The 14,062-nt window shown below is 47.0% G+C and overlaps 1 protein-coding gene across 1 annotated transcript in view; it reads right to left on the reverse strand.

The window, feature by feature from the left end:
- Positions 1-14,062, reverse strand: part of HIVEP3 (human immunodeficiency virus type I enhancer binding protein 3) — a gene marked incomplete at both ends in the record, with an annotated part of 53,682 nt that overhangs the window by 4,832 nt on the left and 34,788 nt on the right. The window contains 3 exons of the mRNA XM_010019934.1: positions 1,111-1,120; positions 2,607-2,705; positions 11,227-11,402. Coding sequence (XP_010018236.1) covers positions 1,111-1,120; positions 2,607-2,705; positions 11,227-11,402 — 285 coding nt within the window. The remainder of the gene's footprint in view (positions 1-1,110; positions 1,121-2,606; positions 2,706-11,226; positions 11,403-14,062) is intronic.

Here is a 14,062-nt window from a genome sequence, read left to right on the forward strand (position 1 = left end):
CAGCGCCTCAGCACCCTCACAGGGAAGAGCTTCTGCCTTATATCTAAGCTGAACTTCCCCTGTCTCAGTTTAAACCCATCACCCCTTGTCCTATCACTACAGTCCTTGATGAAAAGCCCCTCTCCAGCATCCTTGTAGGCCCCCAGCACAGTGCAATTAATGAACGTGGAGATACCCCAAGGATACAACATGCTGCATATCTGAGCTTCAATATCCCAAAACTGAGACTTAAAGCACCTCGGAAGGTGCCCAGGCTGCCCAGCCCTGTGAACCACCTGCACCACAAGGGAGCAAACTCCCTTCCCACCACGGGCTACATAGGGAAATGCAGTGATTTTCAATCACCTCGGAAGCCGGGAGCATGTGGCACTGCTCATGTCCCGGGAACCAGCCCCTTTCCCAATAAAGCCTCTGATGGACTTGACCTCAGCAGGGGAGTGGGGTGATAAGCGTTGTTTGTTGTTCCTGCCGCGCTGACATTCCCTGGCTGCCGGCTCCAGAACTTGCTCAGCTGATGTTCACTTAACAAAAATAACCGTGGCGCCGTGTCTTTTGCGAAGTTCATTTTAACCCATTGCCAGCAAACCCTTGCGGGCTGCGGCACGACGAATCCCAGCGATGGGGGAACCAGCATGGTTTGGGGTGAGACAGAGTGGGGGTGAAACAGGAAACGGAGGCGGGGGGGGGAATGCTAAAGGCAGCCACAAGAGCTGCTTTCACACTGGGGTTTCTGGGGTGGCAGCCAGGAAGGGTCAATGGTGTCATGCCCAGCCGGCAACGCAAAGCAAACAGAAAACACCACCCTGCTCCGAGGCACTGCTTTATCCAGGAATAAAGGCACTGTGACAGAGGCAGACCTGTGCTCCCAGAGCCTCCTTTCCCTTCCCAGCTTCTGCAGCGTTTCCTACAAGCACAACTGACTCCCTGAACACAAACGCAGATGACTCAAACTTCACGAGGAGCTGAGATCTGCTCCCCCTAAAGCTTCTTCCCCGTCATTCCTGTGCTGCGGCTCCAGGCCTGAATACTCAGGGTCTTGCTAAAGGAAACAGAATAACAATCCTCAAAACATCTAACTGCTCCCCGGGGACACATAACTGAGCCCTTCACAGCTGTTGGGCTGCAGCTTCCAATGATTTGGGTAAAAGATCCTTTCCCAGCTCAAACAGCTCAGTGTGCATAAGACTTCCCGATGCTCCTTCATCTCCCAGCTTGGAAATCTTCACCTTCCCTTCCCAGCATTTCGGATGGAGTCAGAAGTGCTTATGGTCACCACACTCCTGCCTGATGCTGCCCAGCTTCCCTGGAGATGTGCTTCTTGGGATGACTTCAGGGAAATTCAGCTGCAGATACTATAAACCGAGGCGGAAATGACTGAATAAGGGAGTCATGCGTCCTTCTCCAAGAGCAGGCAGACTCCTGCATTTACAGAGCCTTGGGCAGACTTCATGTGTGTGTGTGTGTGTGCAGAAGTAGGTGAAAGAAATAAGCAGGTGAGTCAGGGTAAATGTATCTTCTTGTAAAGCACTCGGAATAATGCCATTAAATGTCAAAGCAATATCTCATTTCAGCTTTGCTGGCTCTTTTCCTACTGAGAAACCTCCCAGATTATTTCTGACCTGGGTGATTCACCTTCATCCTACACATAGAAAGGACCCATGAGAGTGAGGGATGCAGGAAGCAGCTGCGCACACGCCATCCTGGTATGCTGAGGACTCCAGCAGTGGTCCAAGCTGGGCCTCCCTGAAGAGACAGAAGCAGCTCATATGTGCACAAGTCCCTCCAGACACAGCCCAGGTTTGCACTGGTAGTTTGTGGTCTTCTGGGATCAACCCAATACAGGAAGATGAGCAGGTCCCTAGAAGATGACCCTTAGGGAAAAGTCCTTCTCCAGAGGCCCTTTCAGGAGGAAAGCATCCCCTGAATCATTAATTCTCCTATATTGCTGGAGTGCATCTGCTCTGCAAGAACATCACCACAGCCTGCGCGGGCCACGCACCAAAGCGTCACCCCCATGCTTATGTTCATCACTTCAGCTCCAGTAAAATAAGCTGTCACATCCCAGCCGAGGTGCTGGGACTGATTTTTTTCTCCTCCACCCACCACAATGTGCTTGCAGCAAAGTCTAGGTTCACAGCCTTATGCAATGCAGTACATCCTCCTGAGGGGTGGGTCTTGTTTTGCTGCTTCTGTGGCCAGGAGAGACCCAAAGCATATCATGGAGCCCCTGAACTCCCTGCCAGAGATACCCCAAAATACCAAGCAGCATCTTCTCATGCTTCTTATGTGTATAGCCCATGTGCAGGATGCTCCCTGCTCTTTACCCTTATCGACAGCCAACCGAAAGACTTCAGACAAACACGTGCAACCCTCAGAAGGGAGACACAGGCTCACACTTGTCCCATGGATGCAGCCTCCCAGGATGGCCCCATAACCCACACCCTGCAAGCAGAAACTCCCCTCCACCTTGTGTGCTGGACGGAGCCTGGGTGAGCAAAACTGCTCCCCATCTTTGAAAGGATGCTCTATGCAGCACGTCTCCTGCCTGAATGGATTTTTGCCCTCTCTTAGCAGCAAAAGCAGGTTTATAATGTGAAAGATTTTACCTTCTTCGGCTTCCAGATCCACCAGTGAAGATACCAACACGCCCATCTCCTGACATTTTTTGCTGTGGGCCTTTGACTTCATATGTTTAGTCAGATTCCCTGAAAAGAAGCAGAAAACATATTTTGCTCAATATGGCTCTTTTTTCCCCTGTTTTGCAAGCTCAGCAGTTCCAAGTTAATAATTTGGCTCTGAACCAGACAAAGGAGGCCTCTGACTCTCCCCAAACCACTATCCATTGCAAATCCCCTGTGACACAAGACTAAGTCCTCCCTTTCATTCCTTTGCTGCTGCGCTGGGATGGAAGAGGAGGTGCTGGCAGGGCTGTGAGACCTTTCAGGTGTTGTGCAACCTGAAAAAACAGTTGTGGTACACATTTGGGTTTGGAGGCAGAGAAGTCCGGGCTCGCTTTCAGCTGTGATGGTGCAGCAATGAAAAATGGTAGGGAAGCAGGGAACAGAAACACATCTCAATCTAGTATCACCTCCCACCTCATCCCAGCACAAAGGGTCACCTGCCTGGAGGTGAGGAGCTCCTTAGCACCACAGGGCAAACCGCTACTACCAAAATGAGTGCTCGAGATGCCAGAAACAGGGAAAAATCCCTACAACCACCATCTCCCCCCCTTGCAGGATGGCTCGGATGCTCTGACAGGCAGTGCCAGGCTAAAGCTCTCTGCTCCCTGGAGCAGGAGGAGTCATGGGCAGTCTCTGAAGCCCCATGAACCAGGGTCTGGCAGCACTAATGAGGCTTCCTCAGGGCCCGGGGTGGTAAAAGGAGCCTCTGCAAGGGGAGGGTGTGGGATGTGGGGGCATCAGTTACTGCTCTGAGACAGTGGGATGGGATCACTCGTGGGCACAGTGGCACATCGCTAAGTCTAACTCCCAAATTACAGGCAGGTTAATTAGACAGTTATTAACCCTGCTGATATCCAAGGGAAATGGTGAACAAAGGGCAACCTTTGCTGAGGGGGAAAAGGTAGGAAGGTGGAATGGAGAGAAATACACAGGGTAGGAAAAAAAACAACTATGTCCTATTTTTCCCTTTCCTCTCCCACATTTCTTTATGGGCTGAGCTGCTGCTTAGAAGAAACCTGTGCTCTTGCTGAAGCTCCACCAAAGGCTGTTTCATATCCCAGCACGGCCCCAGGAGCTGGCTGAGCCCCCCATGCTCACAGCAGCAATATGATGTGCCATGAGCCTGTCTGTCAGCCCACACCTGAGAGCAGGGCTGAGCACGAGGCTTGTTCTCACCAGAAAAATAAGAGGAAAAAAGGAATTCTCACACTTTATTCTAACCTTCAGCTGAGGACCGAGGTCCCTCGGCTGGCATCCTGCAATCCACAGTCTCCCAGTCTCTCACCTGAGCTAGGTGGGAGTATAGAGGGTCTCTATCAACCTCTCCTCCCGCTGCTCTGGATAGTATAAATAAACAAGCAGCTCTTCATCGGAGCAGAGAATTACCCATGACACCCTCCCACTTCAGAAGAGGGCCATGAGCTACCAAGTTAAGTTTCTCTTTAGCCCATGAATTATTTATTTAGCCCGTTTTGTACAAAATGGAATAACTCCAACAGGAAAGACCAAGAGAGACAAAGGCTGACTATATATACTTGTGTAGCTGGCACCCATCTAGGATGTGGATTCAAAGGATATTTAATAAATGCAGCATAACAGCCCCAATAAAAGAGGTGCGTTATTTTTCAACTTCATGCTTAAATACCCTTAGGCCCATGGGGAGGACACTCAGGTATGAGGATGAAGCCAGCTTGGCTCAGGTCCTTGCTCTGAATGAGGCCATTCTCCACTTTGGACCAGGGGTTTTGTTCTGGACCCAAAGACACCCAGAACTTTGTGTCCAGTTCTGATCAGAGAGATGGACACAAGATCCAGTGAATCAGATCTGTGGATTCTGGTTCACATCCACACATGCAGACAAGATCATGCTCTCATAGACACCTCCGATCCCAGTGAATCACCATTGTTTTAAAGTGAAAAACTGCTTCACCAAAAACAACGAGTCCAGATTGTGGTCTCATGGAACTGGAATTCAATTTTGGACCTAACTAGCAAAAAGACAAACTGACTCAGTCTGTTGAAATCAAACCCTGCTGCTGCCTGTCCATCACGGCACATCACATCTTGGCTGGCAAAAATGACCCATCTTTGTGCAGTTACCACAGCAAAATCCCTCACTGGATTCCTTCCAGTGACAATAAACACAGAACATAAGCCCAAGTAAATGCCTGGTGTGAGCAGGGGGGTGTTGGTTAACTTGTGGTCTGTGGCACCTCGGGAATTCAGCTGTGATCGCCATGAAGAGCTGGGAGGGGAGGTCCACCAGGCATTTTGGTGCTACCATTATCCCCAAAACAAGCTCTTAAATCCACTGTGTTACATGCATCTGGTTTGGCTAAACTGGAAGGGCAGAACATCAATTACTCGAGGGGTTCGGGGATGCTGAATGCAATGTTCTGGGCAAGACTGGGACCTCGCCATGCTCAAGGGAAGGACTCTGGTCCTCAGAGGCATCCAGCAGCCACCTTGGCCACTTCAGATGTCCAAAGGATGTTTGTACATACAATTCCTCCCCACCACCTGCGCTCCAGTGCCATCGGCAGCAAACACTCACTCTCCCTTCTGCTGCTGCAGGGTTTGGGCAGATACTTCTGCAGCCTGCAGCTCTGTGCCCATCCCTTCACTGCACCTCTGCTCTGACTCAGCTCCACCCTGAGCAACAGTTTGACTTGACAAGCCACCACTGTCCCTTTCTTTCATACTGTCTTTCACTGGAGGCAACTGCCCTTGTGCAAGGCAAGGCCACGGCTTCTCCTCTTCCTTCCCCACCCAGGCTGCCTGCACAGGCAATGCCAAAACCCCACGTGCAAATGAGTTTATGCAAAATACCAAAGGACCAATTCATAGTAAGTGTTGGCTTTCCTTCCCCTTCCACTTTTTCCTAGCCTGCTTCCCATCTTCCTTCATTCTCACTTGGTCAGATAAAGCAATACCCACACGCGCTGATGAACAAGATAAGCCTGCAAAGCTCTCAGTGCAAATCCCCTTGGTGCACAGTCTATCCAGGCACAGCTTGCTGCATGCACGCCACAAAGAAATCCCCACAAAACGGGGATGCTGCTATCCTTTTAGGGAAGGGAGACTCAGCGGGCTGGATCCTCATCTGCCCTAAGCTTGCATCATTTTCAGGAAGTTAAAAGCTCGAGGCTCATTTACACCATCTGAGAAGTTGAGTTATTACCTTGGGAGCAATTTGGAGGACAACCATATTTATCTTATCAGGGTTCTTCTTACAGTTTGTGTTTTTAGACCCCTTAATTAATGCTGGCAGGATTAAATGCTAAAGTCCTTCGGCAAGTTTCCAGTAAAATCAAACACCACTTTGCCTAAGTAAAAGCTGGATAGGAATCCTACAAGGAAGGACTCAAAGCAACTTGTTGCCTTAAAGAGTTCTGGCTCCCAAGTTAAAAAAGAAGAACCAAACCCACAGAGCATTGCTTCCTTGGAAACAGTGGAAAAAACATATCTGGAGGAGCAAGAGAGAAACTAACAGGAGGGGAAGCTGGATTTCAGTGTCCCAAGCAGGTGAGTGGTCCTCACTAAGGGTTGTTTACCAGAAGGTTCCCAGATTTAAAATACACTGGCTATACCTAAATAAATCCAGGAACCAGTGGAAATTGTGACCCCATCCCTACCACTGCTGCACTGGGTGATGTTCAGTACCAGCACAGTGCTCTCATTACCCCTGCTTGTAACTATGTAATAGTGGCTGCTTAAGCTCTTCCAATGCTGTGAGGTCTTACTCTGGACTTAAAGCAGCTTAAATACTTGTGTTGTTTTGAGAAAGCTAGAGCTCTAGTGTTCCAAAAGCACTCAAAGCAGCTTCATAGGGACTAGAAGTGCTTTCCCAGTTGAATTGAAAGAGGGAAATTAGTTTTTCAGAGTATCCATGATCATATTTTTAAAACGTTAAAGCAAAACATAGGGGACAGAAACATGAAGATCCTTGGAAAAAATGATCCCGTCTATCCCGGGCATGCACCACTATGGTTTCTATTTCTCTCTTAAATGTGAATAATTTAACACCAACAAAAAGCCCCCAACAAATTACCAGCTGCGTGATCTCAGCATCCAGGGTGATGCTGTGATACAGACATGCACAGCTCTGCAAGACTGAAGGGTTTTCATACTCCTCTTAAAGTACTACACAAGGAGAATAACAGCTTCTCTACAAGTAGCAGACCCATTTTGCTGTGAGACACACTCACACACAGAGAACCAGCCACAGGCCAATGCTCTTCATCCCAGATAAACCCTTGAGGTAGGTTTTATGTGCGATAGCCCTTGATTTAGGTCTTGGCATGGAGATAGTGTCCCCAAGTGAGACACTATGAGAAGGAAAGCTTTAATTTATGTAATTTATCAGACAAAAGATTTCAATTAGGAAAAAAACCCCAAAACACTGTTATTATCCTTTATTCTTATTGACTTAGATATTAAAGCAGAGAATCTGAAGGTCTAGCCTGCCTGCCTCTATTAATAGAGGCTATAAAATACTAGCCGTCTTCTGGATCAAGCCTATCAGCTCGTGTTAGCCAAAGACTAATCTTCTAGAAAGGTACCCAGGCTGGATTTGCAGATCTCAAAATACAGAGAATTAGCATATATCCCATTGAGACTTGTGCTGGGACTTAATAGCTGCACTGTTTAAAACAAATAACAGCTAATATTTCACTTGAATTTGCCAGTCTTTTACTTCCAGCCCTCATTCCTTGTTATTTTTTACCTTTCCCTGGTAAGTTAAAGAGCCTTTTTGCTAGCAGTGTTCCATGTCCTGTCTGGACCACTGGGTCATTTTCTGTTCCCAACGACACGTCTCACACCACATTGCATAAGGGAGCAGGCAGCCAATTCCTGAGGATAACTCTGTCCTCATCGCATTGGAGGTTTGTGACATCCCAGGGAGCAGAGGGAACAAAGCCTCCTCCCAGCAGAGGCTCCACAGGGATGCTCAGACCCTTTCCCTCTTCCCGGCTGCTGAGGAAGGGCCCCAGCACACACAGTGCAGGGACACTCTTCAAATCTCTATCTCGATCTGTGCTGCTATAACAGCAGTTAATTCTTCTGGAGTTTCCCGCCAGTTGGACCCACTCTGTAGTTTCCAGAGGAGGCTCAGCAGAGCGCTGAGTCTGCTGGAGCAGTAACAATAATAAACTGAGCAGCCATAACCTTGCCTTTAAGGGCTGAGGGGGTAATGCATTTAATACATTAACATGTTCAATAACCTCAGTGCCTGTCATGTGCTGATTTAAGGAACTGAAAACTAATTTATTAAAGGAAGAGTATGGCTGAGGACATGAAGAAGTCTGGTGTCTGGAAACTGTGAGTGGACCAGACTATCAAATGGGTATCTTCAGCCAACAGGCACTGATGTCCTTTACACAAGCAGCTTTTAAATTAATATGAAGTTCCTTGTCCCTTCTGACCTCCAAGCAAAGGCAGCAGCATTCACACAGAAATGTAAAGCAATCTTAAGTAATCGGACATGAGAGTCTGATGTGAGTCTGAACGAGAACAGGAAAATAGCTGTGGAAATGGACAGTGTCTGCACAGGAGGGGAATGAACGTGCCAACACTGACCCAAAGCCTGAAGTCACCCAAGAGAAGGAGGGAAGGAAGGGGCTGCGCTTCCCTCAAGGGTCTAGAGATGAGTGACAAGGGAAGGCTGGTGGTTCCTGTGTCCCCTCTGGAAGGTGGTCAAGGGAAAAGCTCTCCCCGACCTTCTTGAAAGGGAGACTTGTTAAACTGCAAGTTTTTCTCCATTTCCTTCCTGGTAAGAAAAGAATGAAGAAGCTGCTTAACTTCTTTTAAACAACCTCTTGGAGGCCACGGTAACAAACCTCTTAGGAGAGCACTACTACAGTGGAGGTAGAGACACCTCATTAAAGAGGCACATTTCTATCTGCTCCAGAAACGTAAAATCAAATAAATCTTTACAAACCAAATTTCCAAGGCTGCTGTTCCCATCAGCTCAATGAGCACACGAAAATCCCAGGGATTTGCTTTAAAATAAGAACAAAAAAGAAGAAGAATTTCCCTGCAGTTCTGTAACCCGAAGGAACAGCTCTGCTTACAGGGATGGAAATGCACAAAAAGCAGACAAACAGGGTAATTAGTAAAAAAGGGGGAAATATTTAAAGCTCTTTCTTTTGCAGAAGTTTTCCCGGTTCTTGGAACACAGATATGGAGTTTCCAGGGGGGGTAAAGGAAGGAGGGGGGAGGTACATTTTAACCAGATAAAGATCCTCATTAGAAATAATAATAAAACAAATGTTTAACTGCTTCCAGCCTACTTGAGAGTTTAGAGCATTAGATCATGCTGAAGAGCTCTACCACAGCCAACATGAAGACAGCTCCACAGATATCCCCCTTGAGTTTATGCTGAAGGCTAAAATTAACTTGGGAAAGATGATTTCTAAAAGAGCTTCAACTCAGCTTGTGTTTTTCGCAAGTGCACTCCGGTAGCGAGAGCTCCAGCTTCTCCATTCTGCAGCTAACTGCGGTTGCAAAACTGCCCACCAGCAAAGAGGATCCTAATGAATCAGGGCACAAACAAACTGATTCTAGACATCTGCAAAAGAAGCTGTGAACCATCCAGTTCTGCAAACTCTGGCCCTCTCTTTCGTGCTCTGTCACCTACAGCAACGGTTCTATAAGTGGACATTAACTGAGGATTTTAGCAGCACACAAAGTTCATCCTTTTCTCCCTTTCCAGTAACTCTTCCAAAGATCCTTATATCTCCATCAGCAAAACAAACAGCTTTTACCCAGTTGCTGCAGTCATGTGGAGTGCCCACAGGACACAGCCAAGGGCTCTGTCACCCCCTTCCAGCAAAGAGCCATCTCCATGAAATTCCAAGTTACCATCATCCAACTATTTGTCCTGAAATCACCGACCTGTGGAAGCTCTTCCCCCCTCATGCATCCATAGGCAAACAGATAGTTCTGCATTTAAATCCCAACACTGGGGTTTGCTTTTGAAGGAATTTCCATGCTACCTTCCTCATGCAAGTTTCCTGCAAAGCTGAAGAAGGGAAGTCCCTTGGAGGCAAGTGTCTATTTGCAATGTGCAATCAGCACAGTCAGTGCTGACAGTTCGTGTGCTTCAAGGGAGCAGAGATGAAGAGCAAAGCAGCTAGAGAAATGGTGAAAAGGATGGTTTGATTGCAGCATCCTGAATAAAAGCCTAACAGAAGCATGGTGGAAAGCAAGGTGAAGTGACGGAAGACACTGAATGGATTCACCTCTCAAAAGAAAACCTCAGAACAAAGTAACAAAAGCAAGAGAGAAAGAAAAAGAAAATGAATCAAAACTAGCTCCAGGCTGGGAGAGAGAGAAAGAACCGCTGCTCGGATCTGCTGCACGTGTCTGACGAGAATCTAGCCTCAAATTCGGTATCACTTCCCCATGCTCCCATATACCTAGTGATTACCAGCGTGCTGGTTCCCAGAATCACCCACCAGCTTTACCAACAAAGCCATCAGCGCCAGGCACTGATCACCCCGAATCACCCAGCATCTGGGTCACTTGTCTTGCACAGACATGACCCCATCAGCATGTTGGGGTAAGCACGTGTGCCATGTTCCATACACACCAAGTGCCTCCTCCCCATATCCATGCTGTGCCGCTCCCTTGGGTAGCACAGTTTGGGGGGGGTTGATGCTTTTCTTGAGTAATTGACAATCTCAGCTGTGTCATCTTCTGTGATTTGCAATGATGGAGCTACAGATAACGAACATTTCATATCCATGTCAAACTAGAACCAAGAAACTGAACTCGACATCTTTATTGCAAGACTTGCTGCAACCAAAGATGGAGGGGAGACCTGCCAAACACTTGGTGTCACTCGTACGAGAAGTTAAGGGGACCTGGGCACCTCCAGCACTTTTGAAATCTTTACCCAATATCTTTTGGAATAGACTTTTTTCTACATGTGGTTTTGCATATTCCTGGTAAGAGTTCACTCACACACTCACTGAGGCAATGATGAAGGTCACTTGCAAAGAATACCTGGTGGTAGTGAGGTCGTGGATCATTAATGACTAGATGTTCTGGAATGGAGGTTTTAAGAGAAGAAGTCTACTGATATGATATAGGAAATGTGGAAGCTACATGCAACTGCGAAGGATGACGATGTGCAGCGCAAACAGATCCAGAGAGCACCAGCATAAAAAGCCACCCAAAGACTGTCTCCAGGTGCTCAGTCCGAGCATGTTGCCTGTACCCAGGAGCAACTGCTCTCATTTTGAGGTGGTTTGGTTTGTAAATCCCTGCCAGTGAAGCTGCATTTCAAGATCATTCCCTTTAAGAAGCACGGAAAGGATGGCACAGATGCTGTGCTGCAGGCTGGCACGAGCAGCCACTGCTCTCCACTGGTCATCTTCCGAAAAAGGCAGACAATTTGAGACTCCCTCATCCCCCTCCCTCCGACTCCTGGGCTTTTCCAGACCCTGGGAAGGCTTTCCCTTTCCCTTCACCAGCACCCCCAAGAAGGCTTGTAAGTCAATATACTCAGCAGAGGAGCTAGGAGCTGACTGTCTCTTACCTTTGGTTTTAAAAGCAAAGTTACAGTACTTGCAGACATATGGCCTGACGTCTGTGTGCGTGCGAATGTGTTTCTTCAGCATGCTGGGTTTCTTGCAGCGAATTCCACACTCCTCACATACATACTTCCCTCTTCCACGGCCTCGCACATACACATACTCTTCGTTTGATTTGTACCTATGAGCAACAGGTGTCATGATAAAAAAAAAAAAAAAAAAAAAAAAGAAGATTCCCACCTCAAAAGTTGTCACAACTTCCCTGGATTCATTTTCCCTGGGTTAATTCAACGCGTTACTGACGCCACCGCTCCCATTCCACATGTGCTAGCTCTGGGTGATGAGGCTCAATTCAAACTACCTTCAAAAGCTTTTGCCCAGATGCCTAATTCCTCTTCTGGAGCATGTTCTTAGGTCTTGCTCCTCTGTACACACAAATAGTTCAACGTCTGAGATAAGCACAGGGTCACCCAAATGTCCTCGTTTTCCCTATCCTCAAACACAAGCTGAGGCACTCATAAAAGTCTGAAGAAGACATGTCACAGGCCAGCCCGGCTGCAGGAATCATTTCCCTGTCAGCCTAAGCTGTGTTTTAAAATGTGCACAGTCTGCAGCTGTACTATGCAAAGTACTGAGGATCAGAGAAAACACATCCTAGTGAAACCTCTCGTGACACAACCTTTCCCACTCATTGGGACAATAGAAGCCGCCTGAGAAGACCGTAATAGCACACTGCAAACTGTGGTCCCTGCACAGGCTCCTGCTAGAATGAGACACCCAGAATGGACACAAAGAGAAGAAACCATCCTTTTTTAAAACACATTGTGCTAGCACTAAATGTGAACACCACAGACTCCAGGCTTTTTTCTGTTTGGCGCAGTACCATGACTTAGGTTTACCCAAGAGAATGAGATTGGTCATCCTTCCTTCACATTGTATATTCATTTACTTTCTGTCCATGCATTAGTGTATAGGGAAGGCTCCATGATGGGGGCTGAAAAATATTGGTGAGACTGAGACAAATCATTTAGTCTCCTGCCGTTTAGCAAATGGAGTCTGTAATTTCCTGTACTTGCAGCACTAGCAGAGTAAGGTAACATGAAATTGGTCCCCTCAGATTTCTAAGAAGCCAAAGTTTTAAAGCATGGTACTTCTTGCAACTCATTTTTGTATCCAGGGTGAATTATGCCCGAGAGAAATCTCCAAACATCTACCTTAGAAAATCAGATCTTCTAAAGCACCTTAATAGGGCATCTGAAAACACACACCACCATCAGTCACCATTTAGTATCTTCCCAATAAAGCCACATGTGGGGGAACAGCTTGTATTTCTGTCCTTCATCGTCAGCAGAATTTTCCTAGACCATAACCAGCATCATCTGGTAGCCCAAATATTGTATTGTCTCTCTTGTAACTGAAATCACAGCAATGGCATCTACCCTGTGCCTTTTTCCCCCTGAAAAACCCCAAGAACCAGCACCAAAACCCCTTCATCACAAGGTTCTCATTATTTGGCCAGAGGGGACTGAGATGGTATCTGAAGAGCACACACTGACTGCCAGCCTCCACCCCAGCACGTCCAGCTATCTCCATTTAACCATACAGGTACACGCAATGAGTTGTTAGGGATGGCCAATATCCCTTCTTCATTCAGTCAGTGACTTGATGCTAGAGGAGCAAAAGAAACCCAGGAATCCTGATTTCTCTTCTTCTGTTCAAATGTGGATTTGGGACTCTCCTTTCTTTCTGTCATTATGCTGGTAATCACCTTGCCATTTAAAAAGTGAAACTGCTCCTTTATCAGCCTTGTACTTGCTCTACCCTTAATTACACTCTCACATGGCAGTCTCCAAGCAAGTCCTTTGTGTCCAACAGTCCCGTCAGCCTCATTAACGCTATCAGGGCTGGCTTTTCCTGGATAAAAAGGGCCACGTGATTTAATCTGAAATCAGACATTGCAGTTAATCTGCCACTCTGTGACGCTGAGCCATCCTTCAACACAGAGAGTTTTCTACAGCTCCCTTAGACCATGCGTAAAACACCCAGGGAGAGGAGAGAAACAGAAAAAGGAAGGTAACCTAAAAGAATACCAAACCAAACAAGGAGAAGAAAGCAAGGAAGTAATCCTGCCATAACATAGAGAAGGCTGCTGCAAATGCCATCTGTCTGCATTGAAGGCTATAATATGTTTATGGAGATAATTACTTCAGTATGACACTGGTTTCTCTGTGGATCTAATAGGCTCCAATGATTTGCATCAGAAAGACAAATCAATGACAGCTCACTTCATGTGAAGATTTACCCTGGACAAAGGATCTTCCTGCTCCGTAACGTTTGCTGTAACCAGATCCCTCTAATAGCCACAGTTGGAGTTTGTGTCAGCAAATCTGGGCTTCTCTTCCAGAGCACTGTGGAATTCATAATCCTGTAGTTAGCAACTTACACCTCCTACAGTGTCGCAGCTCCCATCTAATACTGAGATGATTTGAAACCCAGGAGGCTAACTGGCCATTACGAGCTCAGAGGCTAATTTAGGAAATAGTTCTTTCAAACAGACATACAAAAAGATATAAATTCAGTTATTTGTTGCAATTTTGGAACAGTTCTTTGCTGCGTTCTGTTAGCAAATGCACATCTGTTGAATTCTGTGCAACCACTACCAACGCTTTTCAAAGCATGAGAAACTGGCAGAGCCGTGGCAGCATCAGCGCTACCACAGGTAGCACCAGGTTCAGAGACTTGATGGCCCCAAAACAGGCCATCACTGCCAGGAGTCACAAGAAACCCAACAATGGGAAAACATGAACCTGGAGAAAGCTTTGTCTCAGCTCTTTACCTTAG

The sequence above is a fragment of the Nestor notabilis genome, unplaced genomic scaffold, assembly GCF_000696875.1.
Source record: "Nestor notabilis isolate BGI_N333 unplaced genomic scaffold, ASM69687v1 scaffold5568, whole genome shotgun sequence".
NCBI lineage: Eukaryota > Metazoa > Chordata > Aves > Psittaciformes > Psittacidae > Nestor > Nestor notabilis.